Source organism: Pezoporus wallicus, unplaced genomic scaffold, assembly GCF_028554395.1.
Source record: "Pezoporus wallicus isolate ANWC-B61680 ecotype Strahan unplaced genomic scaffold, APGP_CSIRO_Pwel_v1 scaffold_7402, whole genome shotgun sequence".
Lineage (NCBI taxonomy): Eukaryota > Metazoa > Chordata > Aves > Psittaciformes > Psittacidae > Pezoporus > Pezoporus wallicus.
In genome coordinates this window covers 2,358,863-2,386,847 of record NW_026641037.1, presented here as the reverse complement: position 1 = coordinate 2,386,847, position 27,985 = coordinate 2,358,863, and the positions used below count along the sequence as shown (strand labels likewise).

Below are 27,985 nucleotides of genomic sequence, written 5' to 3'. Positions count from 1 at the left end.
CATAGATGCAGACAGAAAGCCAAAAGTATCAAATCTAAAAAATGTATTGTGGTCTTTCAAGAAATATAATTTGGAATAGACATTGAGAGAAATGGTAGTGCCTTACACCAGAGCTGACCAGTACTATGCCAGTTTTTTCCCATGAATTTCAAAATTTTGCCATAGGTACAAGCCACTGAAAAAGAATAAAGTGAAGACACTGACAGAATTTATAGAACATTTAATAGAACAGATTCAAATAAATGACAAGAAAAAATGTAATGAAAATTCAAATGGTTATACACAGGGTAAAACACCAGTAACTGTGTGATAATGTTATCAGGGTTTGTGGAATCTATTGCAGTGCAGCATGTGAAGGTACCCCGTAATTTATACACATGAACGTTTCCTGAATAAGCTGAAATACTCTCAGCTAATTTTCCTGAGCTCAGACAGCACAGATTGATGAGAATAGGAAATTTTGATCTCTCTCACATCAGTTTCACCTAGGTAAGCATATTGTATTTCTCTCATATCCTCTCCTGGTCACTGGTTGCTATGTCAGTTTATATTACTTTATTAGTAAGCTACTACAGCAACTACTGGCAATCAGGAGTAGTACAATAAAATCAGTCATTAAAAGTAATTAAGATAAGGCTCTACATTCTTCAGTGACAGAAAATGGAATAAACAAGTGAGAAGAGAAATAAACCCAGACACTGGTTCATCAAAGCAATACTGAGGACTAATGGAAAGTGCACCATGTGTTTCCTGTATTTGTGTATGTATTAATAAATCTGTATTAGAATGAAAATAACAAAATATTCATCAGTCTCACACTTATTATTTCCCGAGCAAAAATGTCTCAGTGCATGCAGCCATGAACTTACCATTAATCTTCTTTGGGCATAAGTATCAATTTATAAATTAACTTACAGCATGTTTAGGATTCTGCCCAGCATAATTAGTCCCACTGACTTTGCAGAAACGCTTCATGTGTCATTGTTTCTGGGCTTGGTGGGTAACAAAACAGTATTTCAGTGTTTTCAGTATATCCATGATATCAGTCAAAGAATGAACAGTTATCTTGGGGTTCAGACAAGCAAATTACACTCTTGAGGAGAATATCCTTCAGGAGAACATTTTATACATGTATTTTGCATGAAGCCCTAAGTGAAAGACTACAGTTCCCATGTGTGTGTTCTTTCTGTTATTTTTGCAGTATTTAAACATCAGGTTTTGATAGAAGTTGGTTAGCTAATATTGGCTAGCCTGGACGTTAAAGCAGAAAAGTAATGATAGACAATTATTTTCGTGCAACAGTAGTAGGCAAGGAAGATTAAACAGATGCTGACTACAGATAGAGCAACCTAATTCCACACTTAAAGCAAGGCTTGATATTACATAGGCTGTTAATAATTTCTCAGATTTATACAAGGTGTGGAGTTGTCCTGGGTTTTGTTTTGTTTTTTTGGTTGGGCTTGTTTGTTTTTTTGCAAAAGTGACAAGACAGTGGGTAAGAGCCAATTTTCTTGGTGTCAGAAGATTTCTCTATTCTACCAGCACTTTTGGCAGAGCAGGCACGCTGCTCTCAATGAACCAGCTGTGATGCCCAGTCCTGTCTTTTGTTGCCAGACTAACACATGCCAGGATAATCCAAGGGATAGTGTCACCCTTCAGATGCTGCTCCGGCCTAGCAGAGAGATTTGTAAGATACCCACCCTTAAAACAGAAGATGTTAGTAATAATCAGCAAATAGATGGAACTAAGACAGGAATAAAGTGCACCGCTCCAAACATTTTGCAGCTTTGTTTGCTTCACATATAAGTCAGCCTTCCATTGACTTCAGAAGGAAAAGAATAAGATGCTGGGCACTGTACCGATTTATGCAGTGTTTTTTATACTACTTAAGCAGTCTCAAATTGAAAATGCACATGTTCATGGATTTTTCCATCTTCCAAGTGCTGGAACATTGTAAAACCATCAGATGCTGGCCTAAAATACAACACTGTTAAGCCAGTGGAAGATCACAAGAAAAATGGGGGGCGGGGGGGCAAGTCAGCACAAATACTATAGACTGTCTATCCACCTCTCATTTCCACCAGCATGACAGACATGGAAAATATTGAAAGTACTGAAGAAATAACTATAAATACTTGACTCACCCATGTGGGAGTAATGAATGCTTCAAATCACAAGTCTCACCATTTACTAAAAATAGTGTCTGAAAACTAGGAAGGATATTCAGTATCCTGGGAAATTCAGAGGTATCACTAGCTCTTGCTTGACTCCTAGCACCTCTCCTTTCTGTGAGAGACTTTGTGCTAGCATACTAGTAGTGAAGGCAGTCTAGGTGGAAGAGGAATACCAGAAAGAAAAAGCACAGAAGGTTTCTGAACAGCAGCTGGGAAACTGTCATCAAGGAATCAGATTTCACTAGAAAAAAAAACCATGTTGCAATCAGTCTTTGAAAAGCCACTTCAAGAGGGTCAGCAGGGATAGCAAGAGACAGTATCAATTTGGAGCAGGTCTAAAATATCACTGTAGATTCAGAAAAGCATTAATTGGAAAACTTTCCTGACAAGAACTTAAATGGTACAACAAAGTCATTATTTTATTGAAATAGACTGGATTAGCTGAGCCTACATCATTCTTAATTAATTACATTAATCCATTACAGTGGATACTTAACTGCTGATATGTCTTATGCTTTTCACCACCTTTCAATACAAAGAAGTGTAAGTTAGTAAATGAAACATCTTACATTTTATATAAAACTGAGCAACCACTCACAGGGAGTAGGAACATTAGGCAGTTTACCCATCAGTAAACACAGCCAACAGACAAGTATGTAAGTTGTGGGCAGTGAAGGAGTAATAATTCATTGTTTACTGACTAGTACTTTGTTTGGTCTAGAACACTCAAGTAGGCTTGAGCCTATTCTAAACTAAAGGACATATATTTATTACTTCCCCCTTCAGAGAAAACAAGTGTATTCATTTATTTTCTCTAAAAATCCTTTGCCTTGATTTGTCTAATATTACAGCAGCCCGAATCCTTGAGAACATGGACACGACTGCAGAGCCTTGTAATGATTTTTACCAATATGCCTGTGGAGGATGGCTTAAGAGGAACGTCATTCCAGAAACCAGCTCCCGTTATAGTAACTTTGACATTTTAAGAGACGAACTAGAAGTTGTTTTAAAAGGTCAGTGGAGTGTATGTTTGTGGCCTATATAAAGTTTCTTCTTTGGCTTACACATTATCCTAATAACATGTGGTTGTCTAGCAAAGCTTAAAATACTACCAAATATTTCATCTTCTTTGCATTTGGTTCGGGACAAACCTACCACAAACTGTTTGCTTGTGGAATGCTGTGAAAGTTACGCTGTTGTGTCTGACACCAGAGCGGGGCTGACCAGACCTGACCTTTCTGGTATCTGCTCTGTGTGCTCATCTGAATATTGTAACAACTGAAATCCCTATCATTACCCTCGTGCACTAACAATAGCAGCCAAGCTAGCTGGAGAAGAAAGAGGTTTGCCTGTGTCCAAGTTAGACGAAATGCTGGAGCTGCTCTCTTAGCAGCCCTGTGTCCTGCATATCTATATTCCATCAGCTAAATCCTAAAGAGCAGGCAAGTAGTTTTCTACCTTGTCACATCATAAACTTACAAATATTCCTTTTTCCACAAAATAGTGTCAAATTGTCTGTATTGCCCCTTTTCAGACTAAAATAACAGAGTCAAAGAAGTCAGTTTATACTCATGAAATATTCTCCAAACCACTCTCTCCAGACTGCATATCCTTTTCTACTTTGCCTATCTTTTGGTTTTGCCAGGTTTGCAGTTTAAGGATGCCACAGTGTTCCTCAGGCTTCAGCTTCTGCGGAGCAAAGCAGTTGTGAAGTCGTAACTGGAGTTGTAAAGTAGTGGCAAATGTGGGCTGCCCCACCAAGAAGGGCAAGCCGGGACCTGACCACAGCCCAAGGCAGGCAGGGATAGAGGCTTCACAGACAAGGGGCTCAGGTGAGCACCAGATGAGGCTTCCTATGGCTCTTCCCTACAGTTTTGCTGTTTTAACAGAAGTATGATCCAGAGTCACGCAACTGCACCATACCAAAGCAGACCTTGAACACTAAACTCCTGGCTGCAGTGAAGAGAGCAGATTAGAATTACAGGAAAAGACGGTTACAGCCTGGTCAGTGCAGTTAGAGCCTGCTGGTACACTTAGGGCCCTGACAGCAATTCTCTTCACACAATAGCTTTGTCACCTAAAAACTGTCCTGAAAAGTCAGAGCATTTTTATTTCGCCAGGGGTGATCCACAGGGTACCTACCTGACACCTTTATGCACAACATTTTAACACAGACTGATATAATCTCCAGAGCTTTTTTTCTTCAGCTTCCCTGGAACTTGAGATTAACATGGAGTACGTATCACTCATCCTCTGGTCCTCAGGATGGTATGCACTGTGGTTCCTTCAGAATCTTTCCAGTAAAGATCTGATATTAAGATGTATTTGCTATCTGTGTTTCAGATGTCCTTGACACACCAAGCACCAATGATATAACAGCAGTGCAGAAGGCAAAAACTCTGTACAGATCGTGCATAAATGAAAGTAAGTGTCTCCTGAATTTACTGCATATAGAATATATAAATACCATCCAAAGAATTCCATCTTCACAGTCAGCTATGCCTATAGTCTCCTAGTTTCTGTGCATAATTTTTTAGAAATTCTTCCTGAAAACTAACATGTATCCATTCTATAGGGTCAAGTAAGAAAGTCAATAGTAAAATTATTATTGTATCTCCTTGTTTACTATCTTTTATATTTTAGGTGAGATTACATTACTCTTCAGTTACCAGATTGCTGCAGATATTTAAACTAATCCTTTCAGAAAATGTGAGTTAGCTTCTTTTGTACAAATTATCAGGGAAGAGGTGCAAAATAACTGTCATACCAGGCTTCCAGAAAGACAGGGAGCTCATTTAGTTCAAGAATTTGAGCTAGATGCTGCCACTGGAACAAGGAGCAGAGAACAGTTAGGATTTCCATGTGCTGTTTGACTGAAATGTTTTTTGAAGTCAATGTTAAAGCTCAGTCATACATCAGAGCATACTCCTATTGTGGTGATTGGGAAGACATATTTCTCAGCTTCAGTTTCTGAACTCAGTATAACAGTATAACATTTGTGTGTTTTAAAATGCCATGGTAATTCATTTTATTTTCTCCAAAAGCTACCATCGATAGGAGAGGTGGAACACCTTTAATAAATTTATTGCCAGATGTATCTGACTGGCCTGTAGCAACAACCAACTGGGAATCTTCCTATGGTAAGATGATGTGTGTTTTATTTCCTTTTCAGTTAAAGTCTCTAATTGATTGTACTTTTCATTGCTTATCAAAAATAGAGACTGAGTGTACCTTTCATTTGCTTAGGTACTGCTTGGACAGCTGAGACAGCTATAGCACAGCTGAACTCCAGATATGGAAAAAAGGTCCTTATTAATTTTTTCGTTGGGACAGATGATAAAAATTCCACAGCGCATATCATTCATGTAAGTCTCCCTGGGTGACACTGCCTTCTTGATCATAAAAGTGCAGCAAAATAACTGGAAGCATAGACATAGATGTTAATCAGGAGAATTTGGATTTTACCAGAGTAAGTTGTAGATAATTCTGAATCTATGTAGTTTTCAATTATCAGTTTCACAGTGCACTGTCCATTCTCAGAGTAAATATCTCTATTCTGTACACTTATACACTTAGATGAGAATAACAGAGACATACATAGACATACAGACACAATTTATGTGTACACTGGACAGAAGAGAGACACATCTACTTGCATATAAATGCAAGCAAATAAATAAACACGATTTCCTTACTATGTACTTCAGGCAGAAAGCTCTGTCACTGAAATACCAGGCTATGGTCCCAGTGGCAGAAAGCCCACACTGGGGGCTGTGTTTTCAAAAGGTATTAAGATACCAAAGTACTAACTGAACCTGCAGTCAGGTGGCACAGGTAAGAAAGTGGCTGTGGACATTTGCATAAGGATTATGCCTGTAAATGCATGATGATCCCTGGAAACGGAAAATCCAGAGGAAGACAGAGTTACATATGGTGAATCCTTGCCAGCTACTCCTGAGATGCAACAGTTACAAGAGCAAAGGTCGGATCTTTCTTATCAGTAGGGTAGATAGATCTTTGGCTACTTGCATGTACAAATTTCAAAGATACGGTAACTGCCTTCCTTGCCTGTGTACTGTTTTGTCTTCTGTACATACCCTGCTTCACACTGGTTAGGTGCAGGATACATCGTTCAGCAACAGGAAAAAAAAGAGACTAAAAAGAAAGACAAAAAGTGTAAGGACAGTGAAAAGAATTAAAGGTGGGCAACAGGATGAGAGAAGCACCATCAACCTGTAATTGACAAAAAGCACAATGCTACACCATTTTATGCACTTTTCAATTTTCATTTCAATTTACAGATTGATCAGCCTGGGCTCGGACTGCCTTCTCGGGACTACTATGAATGCACTGGTGCATACAGAGAGGTAAGATGAAGCTGACAGATTGTTGACTACATTTCAGAAGTTTTAGGCTGTATTTTTAAGGCAGACATATTCTCAAGAGTGGGGATAAACAAAAAGCAGGAACAGTCCTTCCCCAAAGAGACTCCAGTGCTACCCCTGGGAGACATAACTGGGATAACTGGGGAAACTGGAATTGGAAGGTAATAATGACAAACATTTAAACAAGGTTGATCTGCAGCTGAAAGCAGCATGTGTGACAGAGTGGAGAAAGAAATTCTAACATAGGTAAGTATGCATAAAGGCAAGAGGGCCAAAAGGTAAATTAAAAGGATAAAGAGAAATGAGATTATGGCAAGTAGAAATAAGCTAGCTAAGAATGGGAGTGTAACAAGTGTCCTGAAGTTGAGGTGTTATAATATTATGCTACAAATGTTAGTGACAATAATATGCTATAAGTGACCTAGTTTAATTTTCCTAGCAGCATTAGAAGCCAAGGGGTTTTTGCTTAGGCTCCAGTTGCTGGTATGTAGTAGTTGGCTCTGCACTGGATGAGAAGACTGCACATTCCTCCAGAATCACTGCATGGTGGATATCACAACCTGTCCCCCTTCCTGCGTTGCTCTCCCTTCTCTTCCATTCCTCTTGTAATCACTGAATATATATGTGGACAAAAAGTAGTAGCTTTTCCATGCAATTCCTGTAAGATTATGAAGGTCAGAACAGGAACAGCTCCTTGACCTCTTTTAGAACCTTTTGGAAGAAAATAAACATGAAACAACTTAGCTTCTGCCAGGCTCCACAGCTCAGTCAAAAGGTAATGTGTGTTAAGATGTGAGTGCTTATGGATCACCCCTGTTCTGTCACTACAAACAGCAACTGCGTATCCCCCATTTCTAATCCTGGATGTGCTGGAGGGCTGAAGTATATGTATTTGCTGAAGTCACGTAGCTGAAGCTGCCACCACAGTAACATTTAATTAGCCAGTTTTCTTCTGTGTAATTAAATGAAGAAGTGATGAGAAAGCATGCAAAACATTTTAGGTTTGTAAGTATTTTGTTGACATGCTAATAGTTAATACTCTAATACGGATTACATTTAATTACAGATCATATCCTAGTAAAGAGGAGGAAGTATTTCACAAAAAAACAACCAAATTTATCTCTAAAGGGCAGATTCATAATATTCTTAAAAGCATGCATACTTCACACAAGAGACATTCCTCCTCTCAATCCCTGCACTCTGACAGCACCCCTTTCTTGGCTCTGTTTCCTACTGTCTCATTCTACTCTTTGAGCTGTACGCAGAAAACAAGATACCTGCCTCCTGCACTTTAAACTCTGGCTTTGTCAGGACTTCCCACCACAAAGGTACAAGGCAATCTGTGAACAAGATATTTTAAAAACCTTTTCCTAAGATTTCTTTTTCTCCTCCTCTCATACAGGAGTTATGCTGATGTGTAAGTTCCCACTAAAATATCTGAGAGTATTTGCACAGTCCAGCTGAAAAAAACAAGCTGACTTGTTTGTTACCTGACCAGACAATGTTCTGCACTTGAGGGCAAAAATAAAAGTCCATTGATTGGTACCTGAAGATCTCTTTTGACTTACTAGTTTGGAGTAATGTCCGTTTTGCATTTTTATGAACTGTATTTGGATATTTTAAAATGGTATTAACAAGCTTGGAATGCACTCTCTTTTGTGACTTGTAGTTGTCAGTGGTTTCATGGGCTTTCCTCTTTCTGGTAAAATAATCCTGATTAGAAATAGCAAGAGTTCAGTCCTTCAGGGTGCTGTGAGCCTCATGGCTTTTTGAAGTCTGCTGTCAGTACTCTTCATGAGCTGCTTAGAGTTTCCCAGCACACAACCTGTTGCATCATGGCACTTCTGTCAGGGAGGGGAGGCTGACAGCAGATGGATGGCAAGGAAGGTTCTTATCAGAATGGATGTACGAACGTAGCATTATAGGGGTACATCCTACTGCTTTAGAAGCTGAACATACCAAAATATTTCTATTAATAAAGTTGATGACATGCACACCTTACTGATCCTAGGTTTTAGCACTTTTAGTAGATTATGCTATTTAGGATAAAATAGATTTATTGTTAGATTGCTAATCTAATATGTATTTTTATTTGCATTTAAAAAGCATGTTGAAAACAGTATTTGACATAAAAATGAGTGTGGCTTATCAAAGACGTATTAGAATGATATTTAATTCCATTAAATGTAATGAGATCTGTAGATATTTGACAGCACAGCATTTAAGAGAATGTGTTTCCATATTTACATTCTTATCCTTGGTGAATTCTTTTATGTTAAATATAATGTATACTATATTGTCTCTAGTGTTATCTAGCTATACCAAATTTAGATACAGCAACAGGATTTCTAAGTGTTCCAAGAAGCAACAGAGGAGGTACACTGCTTCTGACAGTAATTTTCCCACAATGCTAATTCAACACAGTCCACCAGAATTTCTCTCAGTTTTATGTTTCTGGGAACACTGCTCTTTGGAAGTGGTATTTTTGGAAGTTGTAATTAAAGAAAGCTGGAAAAAAACACGGGTGATGGTTTAAATATGGACATACAAATGTCTCATTTTAAGTTATGAAAACAGCGCAGTAGTTGAGAGTGTTTAGCTTTGAACAGTGCTATAAATTGTACATCAATTTTACGTAAGGGAATTTTTGAAGTTAATTTCTATTTGTGATCTAACAGTTTTTCAGAATGAATTACCATTAAACTGTTTGAGAAAGTAGAGGAAAAATTGTAGTTCATAAAAATGGAGATGAAATCTAATCAAGGTATGCTATACTTTGAAGTGGTTTGTCTTCAAAAGGCTTGTATTTTTTCCTGCAGGCATGTTCCGCCTATGTTGATTTCATGATTTCTGTAACTAAACTAGTCCTACAAGAAAGAAATATTTCTTTTGATGAGACTGATATTTCTGAACAAATGAAAAGAGTTATGGACCTGGAGAAAGAGATTGCCAATGTAAGAAAAACATTTTTGAAGTTTCCTTTAAATAACTGACTTTTTCTTAATACCTAAGAAAGCTCACTGTAAACTGTTCAGTTACTTGCTAATGTTATTTTCTGGGACCAAAAATGTATGGGGCCTGGAGCACCTACGAGGAACGCGTAACAAGACAGACATGCCTTCTATGAGCAAGGGAAAATATGTGAGTTAGCTGTTTTCCATATAGCCAAATGTTTTATCCTAATCTGTTCACAGAAGCCCTTCAAGAAAAGAAAAAGCAAGAGAGAGACAGACTTGGCTTCTGTTTAGTCTGTTTTAGAAAGTGAGTTTTGGGAGATGCTTTCAGACCTCTTCTCCCTTTGTCCTGTTTTCCCCGTGGGCTGTTTGGTTATGAAAGCAGAAGATTCCTAACCCTTGGCTCGCCATGCAACACAAAGTAATGTTTGTCCTGCACAAGCTGCTCCACAATGCTGATTGTTCCAAGTGCATTTTTAATCACTGTTCTCCATGAAAGTATGGGTTGAAGAAATAGCTGGAATTTGAACTTGCGTGGAGAAAAACAAATAGAAATTCAAGCATTCATGACCAAAAATGTGGCTTATAATTATTGTTTCAGAAGGAGCTGAAGCTGAGGATGACCGCAAAACACACTAAGTGCAAATTTTCTAGCTTCAGCTATTTTTGAAGTTACACTTAGAGTAAGGGCATGAGTTTGGTGGAAGAAGATCTTCCTCCCCCATTTGTATAAGGTAAAACCACCTGATTTTGGTTTTCTTCACATTTTCCTGAGAAACACACCTCTGGGCTTAGATCAGAGATGGAATATTATTACAAGAAAAGGAGTTAACTGGAGAAAGATTTAAAGGGGTATGCAAAAGGAAACCACAACTGAAAGGTCTCCACAGCAGTTGCTGCTGATACGGAGTACAGTTGGTAGTAGGTAAGCTGCTATTTTCTCAGGTTTTAACCTCTTTCATTGAAAACTCAGCACCAGCCTGAATGTCACTGGAAGAGAGCTGGCACTGTGCTCTTGGGGATTTGTTTAAGAAAGCACAGAAAAAAAACTACCTATGGCACACTAGATTAGGAAAGAGGAAGCGGAAGAAAAATTTACTTTTAGAAAAGGATGGAGACAGATAAAATCAGACTTGGCATGACTGATTTTTCAAAACAGTTTAAATGGGTAAAGCCTACTATTCTCACTCCTGAGTCATTTAAGAGTACTTGAGGCAGTAGCCATGGAGGTTCTCCCATGAATTACTCTCATGTATCACAGTATCACTCTTCTCCTGTAGTTGTTGCTGTACCTGCATTTTCTCTCTTTGCCATGTAAACAGTGGAGGTTAAGAGGGGGAAAGAGTATGAGGGGTGCAAGTGCTGATGATATTACAAGGTACTTCTGCATGATCATAAAGGTACAAAAAACAATAAAGGAACGCACTTCAGAAACCTGCAGAAGCATCCTAGCAAGGGACACACTTTCCTGCTTAAGGAAAAGAACCTAAAGATATCCAAGAGAGTACTCACAGACCAAGGGAATAGTTAACATTAGGTGCTGATTTTGTCTCCTCTCAGTCTACTCTGTCTCCACCTTAGTTCCAGAGACCTCCCTGTGACACTGCGTAGAGATGCCAGTGATTAACTTGCCTCATAAAGCAGCACCAGTCTCAGGTCTCTGGCGTCAGGCAGTTTTACTATCTGTAAGAAATGGCCCTAATACAGTAGGCATGTTTTTAACATATGCATGTTTTTAACACACTGGTGTAAACCCACATTGCCTAGACTAATAAAAAGGTCATTTATGACTCCCGTTCTAGAAAGTGGTTCCAGAAAGAACATATCAGAGAGCACCTGCATCCTGATGAGAACGCTCACACTGCATTCAGTTGGACTTGATGATCTTAGAGGTGTTTTCCAACCTAACTGATTCTGTAATTCTGTAATTCCTACCACTGCACACTGGTCTCCTTCACTCAATAAATACATCTCTTTTGTTCCTTTCTTGCAAGTTTTTGCACTTCACATCATCTCACGAATATCATTCTTACATTGAGTGTTATCCACTGAGAACAGTTTCTGCTCAGTGCTTTGAGTGTTGTGGGTCTAAATTCCATGAATGTTCCTGCACAGCCTGAGCTGTTGATGTTCTAATGCAAAATAAATCCAAAAAGTGAAGCTCCATTGTACTGCCACAAATTTAGTTCATTTAATCTGTCCTTTTATACAATTTTTACCTATAAAATGCTGTCCGTATTTACATAGGTACTTTAAGTTACTTTTAAGGTACTTTTAAGGAACTTAAGGCACTTTTAAGGTACTTTACAGTTAATGCAAATTTACAGTAATGTATTCAGCCAGAAATACTTGTTTTCTTTCTTTTTATTTCCACCTGCCAAAATTCATTTGAATTTACTCAATGTACTCAGTCATCTTCTCATTATTATCTCTGATAGGCAACAACAAAGTCTGAAGACAGGAATGATCCACTTCTGCTGTACAATAAAATGACCTTGGCACAACTCCAAAACAATTTCTCCTTGGAAATCGATCATAAAGTGAGTGATCAATAATCTTTTATTTAACCTCTAATTTCTGACTGATGAATTGAACAGTGAAGCCTGACAGTTTTTTCTTTTAAAGATATTTCTTTCCTGAGTTGAGACATATTTGAAATTAACAGGATCCCTGACATGTACACTGTCTTACCTAAACCCCTGATGACATTAAACTGTATTTAAAACACTGTGCTTCTGTTCCCACTGTTTCTCCTAACTTGAAGACAAATTTTGCCCTTTGCTTCAACATTAAAAGACAGAAAAGGACAAAGGAGACAAAAAAAATAAAAAAATAAATCATGAGTTTGATTTACCCTCAGGGATTCAGGATGGTAGATCTTACAAAACTGGCACATACAGAACCCCTGATGGAAACCAGGAGAGTATTCTTTGCAGAGTACAAATGAATTCCCTTCCTACAATTACCACAGCAGCTCCAGAGGGCCTGGTATGAAAGTTAAGACTGTAGTCACTGATTGATCTAAATATTTTGTATTGTGACTATTCAGGCCCTCTCTGTTTATCCAGAGCTGCACATTCAGAACAAAAAGTCCTGTTTTCCCAAAGCAAGCACAAAGGGGCCCAGGAAGTCATGGCTATGAATCAGGAAAATCCTCCCCATTCCTCCCACTGTAGCTCCCCCAGGCAGAGATTCAGCTCCACCTTTCCTCTTACCCTGAGCCACACGCTGTTTGTGCAGTATAACCTTTAATTCATGGTACCACAAAGTCTAGCTAAAGAACAGCCAAAGATCTGATAACCCAGGTGTGTCTTCTCAGTAACATTGCATCTCACTAGACATGTATATTTTCTATCATAAATGACTTCTGTGATAGGACAATGGGGAGTGCTTTACTGAGTGAGAGTAGATTTTGATTAGATTATTAGGAAGAAATTCTTTCCTGTGAGGGTGGTGAGACACTGGCACAGGTTACCCAGAGAAGCTGTGGCTGCCCCATGCCTGGCAGTGTTCAAAGCCAGGTTGGACAGGGCTTTGAGCAACCTTGTCTCCTGGAAGGTGTCCCTGCTCATGGCAGGAAGGCTGGAACTATATGGTCTTTAAGGTCCCTCCCAACACAAACCAGTCCATGATTCTGTGTTTCTACTTCAATCCCTTGCACAACTGGGAAATAGGTTAACTAATGTGTCACATGGAAGCACTGTCATCTAATAGGCAGGAGTGCATTACTGGGTCTTTTGAGGCCAGTAAGGTACTATGAAATATTATTATTCCTACCACAGTTTCATAATAACTGCTGTTTTAATTGAGTTTAAATTCTTCAAGTTTAAATTATGTGACAGTTCATTTCTGCCTAGCTTAATTTGTTTCATAATTTACTTTCTCTCCAGGTCTCAGCTGAACAGCTACCATTATAGTAATGTCAGAAACTAATTTCTCTTGTCACAGAATGGTATTGCCCTGTTTATTTTTAGCTCCTGGGGGGTGCTGCAGATCAGCAATAATCATCTGCTCTAAATTTATCCAAAACCACTCAAAAGACACATGATGGAAGTTGGTAGCATTGGTGTAATGGTCTAAGGATAGAACAGCAATTATCCCTAAGATTAGCTTGAAGTTTGCTGCTTCACTTTCAGACCTCAAGTGATTCTAGTCCTGAAAGCTTATCCACTTTCCTCAGCTGCAGCAGTCTGTCTGATGAAAAATGTTGCCTCCTTCAATAAAACTTTCCTCTTAAAAGATACAGACTGGGAAAAATGAGCATGATTCTGTATTCTCCAGTCCATCCTTTTACCCATCTGCTGTCTGAGGCACATGGGATCGCTAACCAAAGACTTCTGAAAGAGACATTATTTTTCTTATCAGCAAACAAGTAGGAGTTTCTGGTAGAGAGTGCCCACACACTCAAATAATGCTAGATGGACACTACAGAATGAAAAAGAAATGAATTTTCATAGGTCATGAAAGTTATGTGAGCCTCTTGCAAAGGTCAATACCAGCACAAAGAAAACAGGGGATTAGGACCATAGAGGCAGAAAACTAACAAGAACCCTAACCCTTGTCTGGGATTTGTCTGTCAGAGCATACTGCAGGCTGACCCACTATTGAATCAGTTCCTTCTCCAGTATCTAGTACTGTGGCATGCAGAGGAACATTCGTTATAGACAGTGGATTTCGCGTGTCTGATTTAAAGCCTATTAAAATAAATCCTTCTGTGGACTTCAGTATACTTTTGAACAAGTCCTTCCCATATGCTTCAGAATGGATTGTCAAGTATGCCACGAATCTTATTGTCCCACAGAGACATACTGTACTGAGAATGGGGCTGTCAGTCAAGCTTTGATTTAAAAGTTCTTAGCCAAATACAGCAGAAAGGCAACTGGAAATTTTACTTAAAATACCATTTCTGCTTTTCCAGACCATAAAGAAAGGGTCATAATATTTTTAAATAATGAGGTTGAAATAAAAGCATTGTCTCAATCCTTTCTACTAAATAACACCCTATTTTTAATGCCATTTTAGAGCACAGAGGGTATAAATTAGCTCAATTATGATTACTCCATTTTCAGGTAGCAAAGCTATTAGGAAAACTAAAGCAGAGCATTTTTGTTATGCAAACATACTTAAACTGAGAAAAAACCTCACAGCTAAATGCTGGGGGTTTTGTGATTTAACCATGTAATAATGCATATTGATTTTCTAGGTATTCAACTGGTCAAAATTCATAAATGATATAATGTCAACTGTACAAATTAACGTTGAGAACACCGAACATGTCATTGTTTATGATCCAGAATACCTTATCAAGCTGAAGTCTGTTCTTAATAAATATACTCCCAGGTAGGTATGTTAGGCATTTCTGTAATTTGCATTTTATTTCTAGTAAACTTAAAAAGCCTAAAAGCATTACCAGCTTATTACTGGTGTTTTTTTAAACAGAGACCTTCAAAATTACATGGTCTGGCGATTCATAATGGATCTTGTCAACAGCCTAAGCCGTAACTACAAGGACACAAGGAATGCTTTCCGTAAGGTGAGGAAATCAATCTCACTTTAAGTTGTAAAGATGACTTCTGTGAACCACAAAACTTAATGTATTTTGAATTTTGCACGGAAAAGCTAGATATGTTTAGCTCTTTAGGTGAAGATTTATTTAAAGCAAAAAAAACCCTATGTTCCCTACAACGTTGTAGTTGAGAATTTATGTCCCATGAGAACAGGGGGTGTAATTTCACATGCACCAGCCCTGTACATGTACAAATCCAGAGTAATGCACTTTAATAGTGTGTTATTTTTACTAATTAAGCAGGTAAGCTTGTGCTGCTGTAGAAAGCACCACTCCATTTTTTCTTGTGTACCTCTGGTGACACTAGGCTTAGTTAAAAGAGGCTAGCTTGGCGTTCCTGTGAAAGGCAGTCCAGGTCTGGGGCCACTCCACCATGGTCGCAAGTAGCCCTCTACCCAAATCATGCCGAGACCAGTGAACTGTGATTGACTAAAATGAGCGCCAGCAGCACTAAGTGACCTACAAGAATCTTCATTGTATAGTCATTCTAAATTAGGTATAATTTTAATTAAGATCAGTACTGCTAATGTTTATTACTGTTTTTTCTTTAGGTTCTGGGGGAGAGGGGTTCTATTTGCTTCTCCTATGCAAGCTTTTGCTGTACAAGCAAATGCCTACTGATGCACCCTGTTTGTATGCAGGGAGTATGTAAGAAAGAAACAGATTAAGGATGAACAGATTTTCTAGTCTATCCAGCTATTTGTCATTAATGACTTACAAAAAGTTCCAACATCACAGACAGGGGACACACCTGTGCTGTGTTGTACAGGTAACACACAAAATGGTCTTTTACAAAAGACCATTCATGTGACTTAATGCTTTAGAGTGAAAAGAAACAGTATTTTCCTAGCAATTCAGGTCAGGGTGTAGCAGTTACAGAGCTTTTAACACCAAGAGTGATTGGTCTGTACTTCTGAAGAGATCAGTAGCTGCTTCATTATGGAATATAAACTTCATTAGAGAATGGGATTTCAGAGTTGCCCTCTAATGACATTGCTATATTCCTTGCATTCAGGTGCCATACCATTATATTATCCACTCAGCTTTATCATGTATTTATATGTTAGCATGACAAAATCCTTGCATACCTTGTAGCAGCATCACATAGAGTAAATAAACTTCTACTTTGTAAGCTCCCAAAGGTGAGAGGCTCTGACAGAAGCAACTAGTTGCATAGAAAACACAATCTTACCACTGCAGAAATGAATTTGCTGCATAAGCACAAAGGCCCTGTCAGAGCTAGAACTGCAATACAGTTCCCTGTAACAGTGAAAGCTTTTTGTCAGGGTATTTATCTTTAACCTCCCCCATTCTTAGCTTTTTGAGTAGTCTTCTTCTTTCTACCTTTCCTGTTTTGAAAGGATAAACAGTATTGCTAATGATTCTCTTTATTTCCTCAGCTTGTGTCATGTTCCCATTACAAAGGGAGTCCACCTACCTGTCATAAATGTGAATTAAATGCATGCATTTAGGGTCACCTAGGCTCCTCTGAAACACACATGTGCCAGTCAGTCCCCATTCTCCTTCACCTGATGCGGGTCCAGATGTCACCGTTTTATTTAATGTTGATGTTTCACAGGCGCTGTATGGCACAACATCAGAAACTGCTGCTTGGCGTCGTTGCGCAAACTATGTCAATGGCAACATGGAGAATGCAGTGGGACGATTATACGTAGAGGAAGCATTTGCTGGAGACAGTAAACATGTGGTAAAGCTTTTAGCAAACATAGTCTGTGTGCCATCTAAGCATCACTTAATTGTCACTTTCTGTGCAGTTCTTTACACAGCTTTAGTTACAAGTTTTATTAAGCTTTTTTATATAGCAGGTCACTCCTGCATTACATGTCTTGAGCTGGACTGCTATCAAAGCAACTGACCACAGCATGAAGCAACACATGAAATACAATGATTACATGTTTGGACTTGGAGAGGGAAAAGCATCTCCCTGCTCCACTTGCTCTCAGCCAGCTGCAGCCTAAAGAACCAGTGGCACATTAGCGCTGGACCATGCACAAGCTAATAATACACACACCTAAGGAGCAGCACTTACTGAAATGAACAGTCCCTGCTTGTTCTTTGAGTCTGATGCTAGTTCACATCCTGCCAACACTGGACCAGGGACAATTGGTTATGTCTGTTTATCTTCAGTCACACAGAAAATTGCTGAAAGTTAATCTGAAGTTAAGCCTTGGTTGACTCTTTATCACTCCTACTGAAATCCAGGCTTAAGATACACCATTTTTTGTAGTCACCATATACACAATAATTGGATCAGATGCACAACACCCAGTGGATGGATATCTGTCAGATTTTTTGTAACCTGAATAAATTACACTGCCCTGGGAGTTTGTGCCCATTCCCTTTGCTCCCACAGGCCAGACTAAACATGCTACTGAGTTTACTGAGTGCTAGGAGCTCCAGGTTTTGAGTATGGCCCATAACAGCACAAGCTCAAGCAGCTAGTGCAGGAAAAACAAGTCTGTAATAAACGAACTAAGACTCTGGAAAAAAAACTGGATCATTATATGCGGATTTGTAATATTCTGATGTTTTTTCCAAGGTCGAGGAAATGATTGCAGATATACGTGATGTTTTTATAAAAACCTTAGATGAGCTCACCTGGATGGATGCAGAAACCAAAACCAAAGCAGAACAAAAAGTAAGTTCAATCTTAAATATTGGTAATGTTGGCTATCAAACTGAGGTGTGGGTTAGAAAACTTTGTTCAGGACTTCAAACTGTCAGAATTTGGGAATATTTAAATAAATTATTTCACTCCAATGTAGATGAGGGAGTTAAGTCTGGATACAGACCCAAACTGAGATAAACACTACACATTTGTGGAAACTTGTGTGTCTTCCTATAAAGTACTAAAATTAAAAACCACCCAGATATTAATTTTATTTCTATTGTAGATGCTGTCAAATATTTCAGGATTTCAGCTATTTTTTAAACCACCCTTTCAACTCAAAAGTGTAGCTGAAGTATGTTTTACTGTCCTGTAAACAATTCTAAGTTCCCTTATAAAGTAAGGAACAAAACATACTTTCTAGAAGTTTCCATTGTTATAATTTATTATAAGCTTTACAGTGCTTTCAATGAGTAAAAAAATGTTAATTAAGCATAGGTTTTGTTTACATTCTGAGGTTTCTGCAGTTGCGTTCGTATTGCATTTATTATATAATTCATGATGATTTAAAAATCTGGCTGTATTTGCTATGGATATTGAATTATCTTGACCCTAGGCAAGAGCAATTAGAGAGAGGATTGGTTATCCCGATGAGATCGTGACTGATGATGATAAGCTGAACAGCGAGTACCAGGAGGTAAGTATCCACAATGAGCAATATAATTAGAAAAGGCTCTTAAGAGAAAAAATTGTGTATTTGCCTTCTTAGCCAAGCTGAGCCACCTGCATCTGTACAGAGCAACTCTATCCTGTGCTCCTCTGCACAGGTGTAAATAAGGATGTAATAACAGCCAGTGTGGTGCAGCTGATCCAGTGCAGATGCTGGTATTTGACAATGTTTCAAAGGAATGAACAAATTTTAGAGGAATGATGCTAGAATAAAACATGAAGCCAATGGTGGTCTAGCCAGTATTTATAAATCTGCCACCAACTGATGGAACACTAGTTGAAGTGGATGCAAGTACACATAATTTAGGAACTGTGCCTATTTATCCATGACTTGGAATCAGTCCCTGAAGTACAACATTGGATGACCTGTGTAATTTAAACTGCATGTGAGCTTTTTCACTGCAAAATGTAACCTCAGTGTTCTTTTACCTCACACATTCATTCGTAAGAGTAACTCCATTAATGTGTCTAGTATGTATGTATCTTTGTGCAGAGTAGGTCTTACAAGTCCAAGTTTTAACTTTGAACACTACAGACATATAAACAAAGTATATTTTCTTAAACACCATTTGAGCCTCATTCGTGTGATCTTTCTAAGGCAGAGTTGCAGCTTGCCAAGCTGGTACCTAATGATTTCAAGCTCCCAGAGGTTAGGGTCAAACCAGCAAATAAATGCTGAACTCTACTCAATATACACATATAAAGAGGGAATAAAGATCTTTGGAAAAAATGATGCAGCTGCTAACATATACCTAGCTACAATATCAACTCTGATGTAGCAGAGCACTTCCAACTAAGTTCAAGCTGTAGATCAAAAATTACTCAAAAACATGTTGCTTAGCTCATTATGCTTAAGACTAGATTTTTCCAGATCCGCATGTCTTTCATTGCAAATCAGCAACACCACCTCTGAGTACTTTTCCCTTTCTTTTTAGCTGGACTACAAAGAAGAAGAATACTTTGAAAACATCATTCAAAATTTAGTATTTACCCAGAAGAAAAGGTTGAAAAAGCTTAGAGAAAAGGTGGACAAAGAGGAGTAAGTATTTAAAAACACTGTGTATAGTCTTTCACCCAGTTTCCATGGGAGCTACTTAAGAGGGTAATTGGTGATGAAGTAATGGCCTTCCTTCTGCACTTTTTCCGCCATGAGGAGGGCAGGTGAGAGGGCACTGCTCATTTCTTAAAGGCCAGACCTACATTAGTAAGGACGGCAAAGAAATGGAGAGATGGTGCAGAAGGTTAAGTATTCTGGAGTAGCTCTAGTCTCATCCCATAGCCCCTGGACTGGATTAAGTGGACTCCTGCAGAACAGCTTTTTATAAATTCATCTGAAACATTAAATTAATCCCTGAGGATTTTGCTTCTCTTGCTCAGAGACTGCATGAGAAAAAAGAAAGGATGATTAAGTGAAGACGAGCAGGAATTTATTCCAGAAATGTATTCCTGCTCTGAATTAAAATATTATATATTACTATATATGGAATGTAGATGTACCAAAGACTGAGATGGCACATCTCCTAGCTGTCCTGGCTACTCTTCCTGTTTGAAACAGATCAGAAAAATTACTTTGGTCACCATAGGACATGCTAACTCTGCACAACTGTTCACTTGAATAAGGGCTGCAGAGCTGGACTTCTGTTGAGGGGAGGCTATCAGAACTAGCATTGTATGGTCTAAAAAAGGAAAGACTGAGGGAAGAGCTGTTGCTGTCTTCAGCTACATAATGGGAGGAGATACAGAGAAGCCTGATTCTTCTTGAAGTTGCACAGAGATAGGACAAGTGAGAAGAGACAAAAGCTTGAACACATGAATTCTGACTAGATGTTAAGAAAACCTTTTCACCCTGTCATGAAAGACTCAGAAAGGCTGTGAGATCTCCATGTCTCCATCCTTGGAGATACTGAAACCTTGAATGGACAAGCCACCTTGTTCTTGTAAGTGTATATTAATCAGGAGTAACTACTGTAAGTTTAATTGCATTCAAAGTTTACCTAAAGTGAGCCTAGAAGTATCAGCCACAATCGATAATCCTCTGATAGTTATCATTTATTCTGCAAATTAATTCTCACTTAATCAAGCAATAGCCACTGTTACAATACTTTGCATAGTGTATGACTGGCATATGCAATAGTTATCAAATAGATAATTTCTCACAGAAATTAATTTCACTCAGAGAGCACGGAGCCAGGAAACACAACTTCTGCTGTGTAAGGCCCAGCTATTTTATTTTGTAGAGCCATTATCTCATTTTCTCCAACATCTTTTCTGAAATATTATTAAATGTGTACACCAGTGAACCACATCAAAACGCTAGCCCTGCTTCTGATTCAATGAATTCCATTAGGTGATCAGTGATGAGAGCCAGCAAAATTGTGAACTGGGGGGAGAGGAAGGGGGTGAGAAGTTAAAGCTTATTATTTCCGCTGTGTTAAAGTGTACCCAAAAGCAATGCTGAGAGCTTGCATCAAGGAAAGTAGATATTACATAAAGCATATGACTATGAATGAAACCACGCCTCTGCCACAAGAGCTCACGATGATCTTTGTCTTTACCTTCATTGCTAAAGAAATTGTGTTAAGGAAAAATTATAATCGCCTCAGATCTGCTACTTCTAATGCACTGGTATTTGAGATAGCTGGATGTGTGACAATGATAGGTGACACAGAAATCCTTTTAAGTAAGCAGTCTTAAAATAAGTTGCATTATCCCCAAATGTTTATATACCCTTGTAACCTCAGGTTCTGTGTTTCGGTTTCTTTATTTGGGAAGTTTTGCCTGGACAGTGCTTCAGTGTGAGTGGAAATAGAAACAGAAACTAAGTATCATTGTTAATTAGTTTGAGTAACAAAGGGAAAGGGCTACAGAAATGATTAGGGGACTGGAGTGCCTGACATACAACCAGAGGCCAAGCGCACTGGGGTGTTGCACTTGACAATCTCCAGTTCCAACCTCAGTTATTCTTTGATTCTGTTACTCAGTTTCTGGGTTTGTTCCAGTAATCATTAACTCTGCCACTAAGAATTGAAATTCTAACATTTATTCTTCTGTTGTTACTAGGTGGATAAGTGGAGCTGCTGTTGTCAATGCCTTTTATTCAGCAAGTCGAAATCAGATAGGTAAGGCTTACCAGCTTACTAACTGGATACAGATTTAATGTATTTATTTATACATTAAAGTATAAATAATGTATGTATTTTTAAAATCAGGAAGTGAAGCAATATTAATACAGGGGTTGCAGAGTAGCTTCAGCACAGCAAAATCAGAGGTTTCATTCATAGTGTTTTCATCTTGGCTTGAATGGCTTGAGATTCAGCCATGCAAACAACAGTATTCTGGATTAGTGAGATTAACAGTCAAGCAAATTTGGTGGGCCCAGTCTTTTCTTTTTAAGGGATGACGAGAGAGTATGCACCACTTTCACCTGGCTAACAGAAAAGTCACACAGCTTCCTGCCATAGAGTACACATGGCTTCCATTCCTTATAGCCCCTTCACAGTCTCTTTGTACAAGCTTCTTCAGTATGGCTTTGGAATGATGCTCAATTTCATCCTGCTGGTTAATAAATACACTAGTTTATTGGCTGAACTGCTCAGAATCCTGTAACGTATCACATGACAGGCCAGAATTACACTTTGCTTTCCATAAAGGTAATTGCGGAGTGTGAGACCAGTCTAAAACAACTTATATTATCAAGGCAACAAACGTTCTGCCTTTGATGATGAAGTAACACTGAATTATCGCTGCAAAACCCAGCTTATTCTCAGTTTTTATTTCCTCATTTCCAGCACTTTTCCATATGTAGCTGTAAGATCCAGTGCTCAGCAGACAAGACTCCAGTGATCAGCTTCACATAAGCTGTGCTGAGCAAACTTTGTCCCATGTGGCAGGAGACCAAGAGCTCACGAATCACTCACTGCTTCTGGAGCACACGGTCACCAGTCCAGAGCTGCTTAAAGTCCTAGGCATACAGAGAGCCTACATGGCTCTATCACCACCTTCTTTATGTAAAAATAATCACGACAATTGGAATAAAATATTGGGCTCAATGAAACAAGCATTTCCCAAAAGTCAGAATTGACTCACCACTTCAAGAACTAATTATGAACCAAAGCATATCAGAGCTCCATACTAATATTACTTTAAGTAGTCCCTTTTAAATTGCAAGTCTTAACTCTTAGCTATCATAAATGCAAAGTCCTGACATACACTCTTACAAGAAATATGGCTTGAGAAAAGTTTAAGGAATTTTGAGGCATCCTTAATTGCTGTTTTTAAGATTTAAAGCCTGCCAGACGACTTCAAGTTCACTGCTGATGTGGCATTTAATTCTGCTTCTTCTGCAGTGGAAAAGAATGAAAATGAAAACCTGGTAGATTAAACCAAGGAAAAAATTAAGAGAAAAGTTCATTACAGTGAAATAGGTTTTGTAATGCTTTTGGGTAGAAGCATTTCTAATGTCAGCCTACCCAAAACTATCTATGATTAAAAATAAGAGAGAAGGCATTAAAATGCTTTTAAAGACACTAAAAAAAAATAAATCCATTTTAGCTAAAGATTAGAACATGGAAGCAATGAGCATTTTGTGAACCATACCAGCTCTCTTCACAGTGCTGTAAGAGCCACAAAGAGTTGTCAGCATTAATTATGCCTCATAATATTTCTGTCAGATCTGTTCTGCAAGTACTGCTATTTTCTACCTTTCATACATTGCAGTGTCCTTTCTAAGCCATTAGTGAGGCACTATAATCCACACATAACTCCTGAAAATAATTCTCTACAAAATGGAAAAATGAAAAAATGGAAAAATAAAAATAATTTAAAAAAACCAAACAACAACAACAAGCCAAACGAAACAAAAGCCAAAACCAAACAAACAACAAAATATCCTTGTCCTGCCGGGCTCTGCACAGAAATGAAACAATATTATTTCTTGTTTATTTATGGACTCCAAAGAAAATATTTGGAGGAGACATTATTTTCATTGCCAGGGGCGAAATTACCACTTCTTCTCAGCCTTCAGTAATGGCTTCTGATATAATCCCACTTCTTTTACCAAATGAACCATTAAAGCAAAGTGAAAAATATCAGCTACTATCTTCCCCTGGGTTCTTTTAACACTAGTGTCAAAAGTAGTGTCACTGATCTGCATGACTGCCACTACCAGACAGACTCCAGTAGCAGCAGTGATCTGAAGCTTCACTTTGGGACCAAGTCTCTTATTACATGGCAAAAAAAGCACTCCCTGCTGTTCAGTCTGCAAGTACAGGTACACTAAGCCAAGTGGATGCAATTTTCTTTCAAGTTTTTCAGGGTATGTTTAAAACAGCATCCTAAAAATTTCACAGGTGGTGTTCTCTGTGTAAAAACAAAGTTCTGCAAGTGCAGAAATTTAAGGAAAGAGCAGTAGGTTTATAATGGAAGACATCAACAAACTAAGCCAAGCTTTCCAAAAGGATTATTCCTTTTTAATTATTTTTGACCCCACTGAAGAATTGAGGAAGATAAAAAAAAAAAAAAAAAGTCCTGCAGGCCTAGATTTTCAGGTTTTACAGAGTCAGGGGATCCATTAAGCATATTTCTGTAAGTATGATCCCGCCTTCTACTAGTCACCTGTGTCTTTGAAATAGCTTGAACTTTCAGAATGACAGAGAGCACTGTTCTGAGCACAGTGGGACTGCATCACTTTCAGCCTTACCATCACACAAGCAAGAATGAGGAGGCACAGAGAAAATGCCTTGTATTTGTGCAGTCAATAGCAGAACAAAAGAATAGAGTCCACTACAGATGGTGCTGTTTGCACAGGAATTCAGCCTACAACACACCTATTTTTAGGCTTCATGTCATGATAACTTGCAAGATCCATGAAATTTTCCAGTTAACCCAAGCTGCTTTGGCTTTGCAGTGGACTCTAAAGGTAAAACATGAAATAAGCATTGTGAAATCCAAGACAGACTTCACAGAGACAAAACCACGTTGACTTAACTAACCAGCACTGCTTGGTTAAGGATGGCAAGATGGTGCAGTTTGAACAGAAGATAAAGCTAAGCAAGCAGTTAGCTCAGTACTCAACATTTAGCTCAAAAATCTGCTCGGAAGGTTTTGTTTAAAACAGCTTTGTTCGATGATTTGTAGAAAAGGAATCATGATTTGGGAGACTGAAACTGGTGGTTAATATGAGCCACAGATTCTTACCTCATCCTTTAACTATGGCATGCCACAGGATAATTAAAGCAGTGTGATCTTTAGTGATGTCTGAATTAGCTTAGTATTATGCTTTTAAAGAAAAAAAAAAACAACAAAACCTCTGAAGAGGAGTTCTGTGCATGATGCACAGGAAATTTAGAGCTCCATTATTACACTTTAACATGGTCTGATCTTCACTGTTCCATCAGCAGCACTGATCATCAGAAACCCACTCAACCTGAGAAATATTAGCAAAACTGCTGCTAGTAAGGTGGGCCACTATGTGTTCCTTTAGGTGCCAATTACCTGACCCACCGGCAGGTATGCAAAACTGAACTGCCCCGCACTTCCAGCTGTTGTGGGATACTCTGCAAGACTGCCAGCACTGGTAAAGGCATTACTGTTCTCAAACACATATAGGAAGAAAAGCAGCATAGCTTTTTTTCTGTCCATGACTGCACAGACTGAGGGAAATACTGCATGCCTTTTCCTGCCTTGAATATTCACAAAGCTGAGAAGTACCATCTGCCCTTTAGATCCCTAAGGAGCTGCACTTCTTTAAAACTCAGCGTGAAATGTATCCTACTGTGGGAGAAATGCCTATCCACTACAGATCTATATTGTGTAGCAGAAGTCACAGAATATATTGTTTCCAGAAGGGTTGAGTTAAAAATAAATAACATCTATGAGTTCTGACATTTTACTCTAAAAATAGATGAAGTGATAGAGTATTAATTAAACTAAACTGAAAGTCCCAGGGAACTGTCTGCCTCCAGAGAGGGAAGATGGTTCCCTGGTTTCAAGCAAAAGACAGACTGACATCCAAGCAAGCCACACTTGTAATATTCAAGGCCACCAGGATCTGGATGTAGGACTCCGAGTAAACATCTTGCTAGCAGTAATCTCCAGAAAGAACAGCATTCCGATGCTGGGCACTCCAGGTATTGCTCTGTTTTGCCAGTCTTCAAAATAGCCCACCACACAGTACAACATTTATACTCTTCTTTACTGCCAGTACTTCCCGATAGTAACATCCAAACATTTGGATATTTAATTCCATGAAGAGCTAACATTGTAACAGGATTACTGTGACTGTAGGCAGCAGTTTACACATGACAGCAGAAACATGTTTTTCCTAGCCTGTTTATTATTTTAGATTTTCCCATGCTTCTTTCTCCTCTTGTAAGAAAGTGATAGAACTGTACTGGATCTATGCTAAAATGCAAGAAGTATCTGTTTTCTTTCGTGTGTGAAAACTCATCTAATTACTTGTTTTTGTTCAAGTTTTGTAGAGTTACATACATCTCATTCAGAGTGAGAGTGAGAATTAACACTTTATACTGCTGCAGCAGGCTGAAGAGAAGAGGCCTGCATGAGATACAAAGTGTAACTGAGTAATTTATATAATTCATTTATAAAAAGATCACAATTGCAAGATGATTTCTTTATTACTATTCTGTTTCTTAAAAGCCTAGAAAAATGAGCACAGAAGTGGGTGAAAAGAACTGCTTTGTTCCAGTTCTTTCATTGCCAACTTGGCCTATTTTTGTTGATTCTAGTGGGAGTTACTGATATTTCCCATGGAAGAATAAAGTCCTCTGTATGAGGTTGATTTGTATGAGGACAATTATAAAGTAATTTATTCTTCTAGGGGAACACTCTTACACTTTTCATGATGTTGTGAAATTTATTTAGTAATGATACAGGAGTCTGAGATGGTAAGTGCTGTAAACTGGAAAAGTAAACTGCTTTTTTGCAAAATAAAATAGTTAACACAGACAAAGTAAAAGCTGATCATGATTTTGCAAGTGTCTGAAGAGAGGAGTGGTTCCACTGAGCTGTGCCCACTATACCACAGCCATTATCCTGTGTCAGTTCACCTACTCCTGGTGGTATATCTGAGGGAAGAATATGACTTTGGTTCAAGCCCATAAAAATTGTCTGTTCACACTGCACACACAGGATAATAAGGCAGGGCCTTAACTGTGATGTGGGTTCTTTTGCAGTCTTTCCAGCTGGCATTTTGCAGCCCCCTTTCTTCAGTGCATCCCAACCCAGATCTCTGAATTATGGTGGCATAGGCATGGTCATCGGTCATGAAATCACACATGGTTTTGATGACAATGGTAAGGCTCTGAGTTTCTAATTACAAAACTTATAATTTTTTACATGCATTAGTGCTTAATCATTCCAAAGATCAGAAAAAGTGAAGATGAACTTTCCATATTTAAGACCAAATCTGGATTTCTGAGTCTTTATGGTATTGTTCTCCATGAGATTCCGCAAAAGCATAATCCAAAGAATCCCGCAGACACTTTTGTAAGATGCTAGGCTGCAGCAACTGCCTAAGATGTGGGCTTGTGCACACAAGGGCTTTTAAATTAGTTGCTGGTCACTTGCTTTTCCCAAAGGCCACATCAAAAACCATCACAAACCACAAATTAATTGTGGACAGGGAGCATCACTATGCTGGTACAGACATGAACTCACGGGTCTAGCCATGAGACGTGCTGCTCAGCCACATTGTTAATTTCTAGACCTGCACAATGGTCAATCCAGCATTGAGCAACAGGTCAGAACCATACCAGGCTTCCTAAGAGAACCTTAATACCACCTGCTGATTCCATCTGAATTTGTTTGGTTTTTCTCCTCTACTGAAATATAACCCTCTTAGCAAAGAAAAGTCCCAACCAACCAAAACCAAAAACCACCCTAAAAAAACCCTACCATCTGTTTACTTGCTACCCTTCTTACTGGATCAAACCGCACTTTTCCTGTGTACATAATTCTGTTAACATACTATTACAGGCAGAAATTTCAATGAGAATGGAGACCTTGTAGACTGGTGGACTGAAGAATCAGCACACAATTTTAAGGAGCTATCCCAGTGTATGGTGTACCAGTATGGAAACTTCTCATGGGACCTAGCAGGTGGACAGCATGTATGTCATACTTATTTGTAACTACCAAAATTATTTTTAATGAGGAAGCATGAAATCTTATGTCCGAAACATGCAAACCCTTATTTACATGAATGCTGTCTTAGCTTATGGCCAGTACTGTCATGCCTACACCAAAAAGGAAAAAAAAAAATAAAATAAAAATTGACACTAAACAAATAAAGAAAGAAAAGAAGGGGGAGGGGAGACAAAACAGATTGTTAAAATTAAAGGTAGTGGTAAAAATGTCACACATACCCTGACTGTTTTGACAGAGGCAGGGCTTATCATTACAAACAAGTAGCAGTCCTTTCTAGGCCTTTGCCTAGAAGCCTTTCTGGGCCTTCAAATGCTCTTATGCTCTTTTTTAATTCCACAAAAGGAACAGGGCAGGGGGAAAGAACCTTTGAACTGCATTTCCAC

At 38.6% G+C, this 27,985-nt stretch overlaps 1 protein-coding gene across 2 annotated transcripts in view; it reads left to right on the top strand.

Moving 5' to 3' along the window:
• MME (membrane metalloendopeptidase) overlaps positions 1–27,985 on the top strand; it is a 45,689-nt gene that overhangs the window by 7,676 nt on the left and 10,028 nt on the right. For both annotated transcript variants that reach the window (XM_057421695.1, XM_057421694.1), the window contains exons 4-19: positions 3,026–3,187; positions 4,518–4,598; positions 5,219–5,314; positions 5,421–5,539; positions 6,476–6,541; positions 9,379–9,513; positions 11,952–12,053; positions 14,717–14,853; positions 14,953–15,046; positions 16,659–16,787; positions 17,640–17,738; positions 18,325–18,405; positions 19,373–19,476; positions 21,498–21,556; positions 26,630–26,749; positions 27,432–27,565. In XM_057421695.1, coding sequence (XP_057277678.1) covers positions 3,026–3,187; positions 4,518–4,598; positions 5,219–5,314; positions 5,421–5,539; positions 6,476–6,541; positions 9,379–9,513; positions 11,952–12,053; positions 14,717–14,853; positions 14,953–15,046; positions 16,659–16,787; positions 17,640–17,738; positions 18,325–18,405; positions 19,373–19,476; positions 21,498–21,556; positions 26,630–26,749; positions 27,432–27,565 — 1,718 coding nt within the window. The remainder of the gene's footprint in view (positions 1–3,025; positions 3,188–4,517; positions 4,599–5,218; positions 5,315–5,420; positions 5,540–6,475; positions 6,542–9,378; positions 9,514–11,951; positions 12,054–14,716; positions 14,854–14,952; positions 15,047–16,658; positions 16,788–17,639; positions 17,739–18,324; positions 18,406–19,372; positions 19,477–21,497; positions 21,557–26,629; positions 26,750–27,431; positions 27,566–27,985) is intronic.